At 48.7% G+C, this 7500-nt stretch overlaps 4 protein-coding genes across 5 annotated transcripts in view; 3 read left to right on the forward strand and 1 right to left on the reverse strand.

Annotated features, from left to right (window-relative positions):
- LOC126569836 (protein NipSnap) overlaps nt 1-645 on the reverse strand; it is a 2149-nt gene extending 1504 nt beyond the window's left edge. The window contains exons 1-2 of one of the 2 annotated variants that reach the window (XM_050227219.1): nt 504-645; nt 98-350 (exon numbers count right to left, since the gene is read on the reverse strand). In XM_050227219.1, coding sequence (XP_050083176.1) covers nt 98-162 — 65 coding nt within the window. In that variant the 5' untranslated portion in view covers nt 163-350; nt 504-645. The other variant, XM_050227218.1, reaches the window with a different exon arrangement.
- A 45-nt stretch (nt 646-690) lies between these two features.
- On the forward strand, nt 691-2343 carry LOC126569835 (probable ATP-dependent RNA helicase DDX28). The gene has a single exon (XM_050227217.1). It carries the CDS (start codon nt 774-776, stop codon nt 2307-2309), a length of 1536 nt encoding a protein of 511 aa, XP_050083174.1. The 5' UTR covers nt 691-773; the 3' UTR covers nt 2310-2343.
- Nucleotides 2344-2477: 134 nt separating this feature from the next.
- Nucleotides 2478-3489, forward strand: LOC126581431 (mitochondrial import inner membrane translocase subunit Tim22). Its single transcript, XM_050245087.1, has 4 exons — nt 2478-2711; nt 2788-3106; nt 3175-3247; nt 3318-3489. The coding sequence occupies exons 1-4, from the start codon at nt 2575-2577 to the stop codon at nt 3398-3400; spliced, it is 612 nt and encodes a 203-aa protein (XP_050101044.1). The 5' UTR covers nt 2478-2574; the 3' UTR covers nt 3401-3489.
- Nucleotides 3490-3746: 257 nt separating this feature from the next.
- The window catches only part of LOC126570830 (small G protein signaling modulator 2-like), a 10956-nt gene continuing 7202 nt past the window's right edge, over nt 3747-7500 (forward strand). The window contains exons 1-2 of the mRNA XM_050228866.1: nt 3747-4792; nt 7090-7310. Of these exons, the coding sequence (XP_050084823.1) occupies nt 4747-4792; nt 7090-7310 (267 nt within the window). The 5' untranslated portion in view covers nt 3747-4746. The remainder of the gene's footprint in view (nt 4793-7089; nt 7311-7500) is intronic.

Here is a 7500-nt window from a genome sequence, read left to right on the forward strand (position 1 = left end):
AAGAAAACAATAACTGCCCCATTAGTACGCTTGCCATTATTTATGCACAATCCTCGCAAAGCATGATCATCAACTGCTGGCCATCTTGGCGCATTACCTAATGGGTTGCTGGCGCAGGAGTACGGTGCGAGCACAGCCGCGAATTGTGGAGGCGAGCGACATTCTTTACCGCTGTCCGGGGTGCTGGTCGAGGAGCAATATTCTTTTCGCTACACTTTTGCACTCTTTCGTCGAAGGTTCAAGGTTCGTCTGATACGTCGTCGGGAGCGGTAGAGGACGTACGTGATTGCTGGGCGGCTCCGGATTGATGCTGCTTCCACCAGCTGATCCCACGGAGAGAGGAACGGTTTCTATTTATGGTGATTAGTTGTGGGACCGCCGGTACAGAAGAAAGTAAGGAACAAGTAGAACAAGGAGCAGCAAAAACAAAAACCAAAAACGTTTAAAATACACCCTCCATTCACCACCTCTCCGACGGTCCTACGGTCAACTAGAACACATACACACGCAATCGGAGTTGATAAGCCTTATCAGTTGGTATCTACATTATTGCAATGCACTACCAATGCCCTTACTGTATTCCCCTGCCGGACCTAACAGCTGTTTATCAATCCGATAACAGATCCGTTAATTAATCGCGCTGATTATCTTTAGCGAAAAAAAGCTGGAGTCGCATCTAGTGTGCACCCACCTTCACGCACACCACGCTTTTCTGACAGCTGTCATTGTGATGTAAATAAACAATAAGGAAAAAACGGAAAACTCCCGAAAAAATGTTCCAGCTAGCCCGGATATCGTTCGTGTGCCGGGCACAATTTTCAACCGCAGTACGACCACTGGCGGCGACCGGCACCGCCCCGGTACCGATTGTGACATGTAAAAGGCAACAGTTTAACCTCTACCTGCACGAGCTGCCCTCCGGCGCGGAACGACTCAAGCTTGGCTCGATTCCACTGGCATCCGATGGTTGGCGGCACCGAAAATCCAGCGGCGATTATTTCATCATTCATCCGGCACAGAAAGCACACGAGACGTACGGTTTGAGCGAGCGCACGTTCCAGCAACTGTGCATCCGAGATGCGCTGGTGAGCAATTTAAACCGCCAGCACGTGTTCTCACCGACCCACTATCAGGTGGAAGGCATTCAAACGGTCCTGGATGGCGGCCACACGTTGCTGGCCGCTGAGACGGGTTGCGGTAAAACCTACACGTACCTACTGCCGGTGATGGAGCAAATGTTGCGCCGGAAGCTGAACGAAAAGGTGCGTGAATTCAACACGCCGCTCATGCTGATCATCACACCGGGCAGGGAACTGGCACAGCAGATCGGTAAAGTTGCCACGGAGCTGGCAGAAGGTCTGAACATTAAGGTGCGCGTCGTACTCGGAGGCCGTACGAAACAGCACATGTTGAACCCATCGTTCGAGGACATCGACATACTGGTTGCGAGCTTCGGTGCAATCAGCAAACTCGTAACGAGCGGTATCTATCGCATGGAAGAGGTACGGTTCGTGGCTCTGGATGAAGCCGATACACTGCTCGATGATAGCTTCAATGAAAAGCTGGTGCACCTGATGCGGCGTTTCCCGTTCCACAAGAATCACCTGCAGGATTTGGGAGAGAGCGTTCAAGGGACGCAACTTATTCTCGCTGCGGCCACCATGCCGGCGAACATGGACGAGCAGCTGTCGAAGCTGGTGAATGTGGCCACTATCGAGCAGGTGACGAGCCCGAATCTGCATCGCTTGATGGGCCACGTAACGCAACGGTTTATGCGCGTTCGCAAAACCGATCGGCCAGAGATTTTGCTTGATCTCGTTCAACAGGACCAGAAGCGCCGGATACCGACGATCATTTTCAGTAACAAAACACCTGCCTGTGACTTTGTGTCGCTCTACCTCAACGATAATGGATGCCCGTGTGTGAATCTGAACGGGGACATGATCGTGAAGCTGCGCCTGGGACAGTTTGAAAAGTTCCAGCAAGGCGAAGTGAACGTACTGTCAACGACGGATGTCGCTAGTCGAGGTCTAAACACGGTCCGCGCGGCCCACGTTATCAACTTCGACTTTCCACTGTACACCGCCGACTATATTCATCGTGCGGGACGAATAGGAAGGATCGGCAGCCGGAATGATTGTTTGGTGACGAATTTGATTTCAAGTCAGGCAGAGATTGCATCAGTTCAGCGGCTGGAACACGCGGCGCGCACCACGAACGTGCTGCGAAACGTGGATGCGAACGTTAAAGGCATCATCCGGCGAACGATTCAAAAGAATATAGATGCCGCCGCGAAGCTGGAGCTGTGAGGGAATGTACAATAAATAGCATTTTCAAAGTGGATCATCATGTAAAACTTGCTTTTCCACACGCCCGCCAGAAGCATAAATCCGAACTTCCCCTACTTTTGAATTTGCTGCCAGAATGCAAGAAAATGTTTCGCACTGAAATGGCGTGCAAGGGACGACGACGTTTGTAACAACACGCGCGAGGACGTCGATTGCGGTTTTGTGGCCTGCTGTGGTTTAAGGACACTTTTCTGGGTGAATCACGGGAATCCGACACCGGAAAACCATGGCCACTCTGCTGCCGAAGCCGGTCGATCCGGAGGAGGCAGCGAAACAGATCGATGCGGCAAAGGCGAAGGGTGTTTTCTTTCCCGGCTGTGATCTCGACGAGGTGGCCAGACATTTCATCGGCAACAACTACCGGTAAGAGGGAGAGCTGGATTGTGTTGAATCTCGATTTACTGAAGTCCTGTCTCATCCCTTTTCTCGCCCGGAACAGCTACCGGGAGAACATCATCATACCGAAGATGTACGGTGCGGTGCAGATCAAGACGAACGAAGAGAAGCTGGTTGAGGCGGCCTTCGAAAGCTGCGCCTTCAAATCGTTGATGAGCTGTGTGCTTGGATACGGTTTGGGTGCCGCCATCGGTCTTTTTAGTTCGTCCGTGAACCCCAACATTTCGGATCCACTGGCAGCGGAAAAGCAGCAAACGGCACGGGAGATTTTTCGCGAGATGCGCCAAGCGACACACTCGTACGGTAAAAACTTTGCCGTTATCGGGGCCGTGTTTGCGGCGGTCGAATGCGTGATCGAATCGGTAAGGACGGAAAGGGGTTTTGTGGAGTAAATTCCCAATTTTCCATTCACTTTCCTATTACATTACAGAAACGAGGAGTAACCGACTGGAAAAATGGTACCTACGCTGGTGCGGTGACTGGCGGATTGATCGGATTGCGAGGTAAGGCATCTGAATGGCACGATGATGCATCATTCCAATAAGCAATTCTCCCGCTATTGTTCTTTTATAGCTGGTGTTAAAGCGGGCATTGTTGGTGCTGCTGGATTCGCGGCATTCTCCACCGTTATAGATTACTACATGCGACACAGATAAGCTTTCACCCGCCACACTATAGCAATTCGCTGTTGTTCACTTACTTCATAGCAGAGTGTAAATGTAAACGTTATATAGTAGAGAAAGGAGATGGGCCTTAAGATTCATGGTATTTTCCAACGAAAGAAAGAAATATCTGAAATCATTCACTTTTAGTATGCCAGCATCGCTAGATTCGAAAGCTCTTTTGCTACTAAAATTTCCACAGTCACTCATTAAAACGAGTGACTATAATCGTGAGTCCCACTCGTCGCTCACCGGATTCACACTTCAGCAGGAAACGCTTTCGCTTTTCCAACGTAGATGAAAAATTTTCCTCCTCGAGTTCGCAAGCACGTACCGTTGCAAAATCATCGCAGCAGCCAGCGCAAGAAAACAGCTGCCGTCTGCTTAGTGATAACGTTGAGCCGTTGAGAAATTGTGCAGTTTTGTTCAAGTGTGTTACCATTACCGGGTTTATCGCTGCAGAAAAGTGATTTTCCATCGAACTTGCTTCACTTTGAATTTGCGGATACGACCGTAGTGTTTCCCAAGTCGCCATCCATTGGGTGGACCGCGGAGGAAAAGAAGGGCGGCATGTAAGTGTCCTTGATTTTCCGGAGCTCGCAAAAAGTGTACTACGAGCCAGTTTGCCAGTGTGTGCGGGGGACGACGACGACGACGACGACGGAGGACCTCTGCTGCGAGGAATTTGAAATCAAGCTGTGATCCCGAGCCCGAGTGGTTCGACAGGGGGAAGCAGGAATTCAAATCCTCGGGATTCACCATATCGCCGCTTGGCAGCAGCTGCAAATCTCGCAGTCCATTAGGGATCGTGCAAGGAGCAGTGGTCGCAGCAGGAGCTAACAATCTCACAATCAGGCAAAGGTGAAGTTCGATCAGACCGGACGGGCGGACGCGCGCTCTCTCTCTCTCTATCGCTCTCTCTGCTGGGAATGCTGCAGTATGCGTGTGGTAAAACCGATGTGTACATAATCCGGTCGCCGTGTGTCCGTGCATGCCATCGCTGTGCCGTGGTGTCGTGAAAACAGATTTTCATTCCCAAACCTTGCTTCGTTGTGTGGTGCGCGGGAGATTTCGGTTGAAGGATGTGAGGAAAATGCTGGCACAAGTTTTCTGCCACCAGCATACCAGAGTGTGACTCCAGTCAATTGGTCGTGAGAAAAGTTGCAAAACGAAAAGAATCGATTTGGGGCCGTATGTCACTGCTGTTTCCAGTTTTTCATTAGTAACCATAAGGCAACACGGGCGCAGCGTGCTAAGAAGACCGAAGCATAGTAACCATAGCCCACAGCTACTAGATCTTCCGTGCGGGTGCATATCTGGTGGGTTTGCTGGCTGCAAAAATGTTTCCCGAGATAAATCCTCCCCGGAAAATGTCCTTCCAAGCAGGTAAGCGAGTTGGCGGCGGCAAGTCGCTGCCTTGAACCTGCCACTACCTTATTCATGTTGTTCCATGCTGCTATCGCAATCGTGTATTCGTTCGCTTTTAACTCTTCTCACGCTACTTTCAATATGTTCGGTTCTGTTTGGCGTTTCTGTCGGTTTCATAACGTTTCCGTTTTGAGATGGCCACGATGCCGTGGCCACGATGGGCATGTCAGTGTTTTACAATCAAACTTCTTTGAACACCAAAATTTTCCGATTAAAAAAAACAGCTTTCCTCAGCAGATGCAAGGCGAATCCTGACTCCACCACACGCTTGTAAGACGCATCCGTATTTGTAACCACATCCACACAACGACAACGATGGAAATGGTGTGCATGTGAGGAAGGATAGCTATGCTATGCTATGCTCCCCACTAAGCCCACATGTTGAATGTTGCTGGTGCTGGAGCACCACCAGTAAGCCCCGTTGTTGGTGTGCGTGTGTCTCAATTAGTAAAGAGTATAGTAGCAGCGCACCGGACTCTCCACTTTACCACTCGTTTTGTTTACTGGAAGGCTTTTCCAAGCAGCTGTTCTTGCATTTTCCCTCCAGCGCGCTTCGTGGAAACGCTGCGGCTTTATCAGCAGCGTACGAACGTGTGTCCTCCTCCGCTCTGCGCGTGTGTTTGTCCGTCCGATAACCAATGCTACGTCTGCTTGGATGGGGTTTTACTATAATAATTAAATGGGAAGTTGTTTGTCGTCGCCGTCCGCGGTAACGAGGAGTAAACAATATGGTTTTAATGCGTTGCTCGGGCAATAAACGACGCCAAGGATGACGAAAGGCCAGCGATAAATGATTAGATAAAGGATACCATACGAGATTGTGTAGCGAAGGAGTTAAGCGCAAAAAATGATCGAAACATTAATTAAAACAGGGACAGTATTATTTGAATCATTATTTGTGTTGCACAAATGTGGCACTCATTGGACTAACTTACATATTGCAACTGATTTAAAAACCTAAAAAAAGCAGCTAGAAATATAGCAAAAGTTGAGGAAAATAGGTAAAAATATGGAGAAATTAAGCGAAATAGAGAATATGGAAAAGCTCCATCGAAGCACGCGAGATGCTCACCACGAGCACCACGCGCGTGAGTTCTCCTAGCGAAACTCCCTCCCCCACAAAAGTGAGGAGGAAAAGCCGCGTGGTGGGTTGGCGCCGATGCCGATAATCAAATCAAATCCAGCAGTGTGACATATCCCGGTCAACGGATGGTCAACGAATTGTGATTAGAAGATAATGATATTGCTCACTCCACTTAGCCATCATGCCCCAATGCTCGACACTGGAGTTTTTTTTTATCTTACCCTGATCGCTGGATAGATTCGATTATTTTCCACACTTTCAAAGTTTAATACTTTTTCGATATTTTTTTTTGCGGCTCAAACACCATGCACCTCCATCGCCATTGGTGGTGAACGTGGAAAACTAACCGATTTTCCGGTTTATGCCACCGTATGTTTCTGATATCTTGCGGAAATTTGGTTTTTCCTTTCGAATCCCAAATTCATCACTAAAAAAGCACCATCGAATTTTACACTTTTCCTATTTTTGCATGAATTGAATTAAGCCAGGTACGAATTCGGATGAAAATCATCAATACTGTACATACATAAGGAGTACCAGTATTGATTAATGTTTCAAACCAAACGAGCTAACAGTTTTCATGCTTTTCCTCCGGTCAGGATAAGCTTATCGCGCTGCACTTAGCACACGGATCGTGTATCCAGTTTTCGTCTTCCCATATCCGCACATTGGCACGCATACACAGCTGATTGAGCACATTTTAGTTTTTTGCCAACAAAACTCATCCATCCACATGCTTTTGCATGCTTTCATTTTGGTTTTCGGGTTTTTCGTATCGGCTACACTAGTAAATGGTGTTTGTTTGTTTCTTACTTTCTCATTCTCATGCCATACTCCCATCACTTGCCGCGTCTGTACCACTGTTACACGTACGTTGCTATGATCCTACCGTTGTTTCCTTCGAAATTTCAAATTTCCTCCTTCTCCTCCTACTGCATATGCGCAATTGTCGGTCCATTGTTGATTGGTAAACTGTTGTTTTATGATTTTATATTTAATCGGTTCTCCTCGATCATGGTCCTGCAAACTGCATTCCGAAACTGAAACTAAACTGTCCTCTCGAACGATACAAACCACCCTTATTCACACGCGAATATGTGCCATTTTCCCGTATATATCTTCGTTCCTTCCTTCCATATTGGCAAAATTCCTCCTCGTTCCGCGATCCCAGATCCGGTCGATTTCAAAGAAAAGCTCATAGCGACGGTGAAGAAAGAGGTGAAGCAGGTGATGGAGGAAGCCGTCACTAAGAAGTACATTCACGAAGAGTCCTGCTCGGTGACGGCCCTGTGCGCGGCGGTCGAGGCCTGCCTGAGCCAGGGTTTGCGGCGGCGGGCCCTCGGCCTGTTCAAGACATCATCCACCACCGCCCTGCTGCACAAGGTGGCCAAGGTGAGTACCCCCCGGGGGGGCGTCATGCCAACGATCCCACTGCCCTTTTCCCATTTTCCACGCATTTCTCCCCACCCTTCTTTCCACACGCCATGCCGTCTTCTTGTTCTTACGCTGTATTTTGTATCTTGGCAATGTTGTGGTAGCAAACAACACTAGCAAATCCTAGAAAAAAAAAGAAACCAAAATG

This window comes from Anopheles aquasalis, chromosome 2 (assembly GCF_943734665.1).
Source record: "Anopheles aquasalis chromosome 2, idAnoAquaMG_Q_19, whole genome shotgun sequence".
In the NCBI taxonomy this organism is placed as follows: domain Eukaryota; kingdom Metazoa; phylum Arthropoda; class Insecta; order Diptera; family Culicidae; genus Anopheles; species Anopheles aquasalis.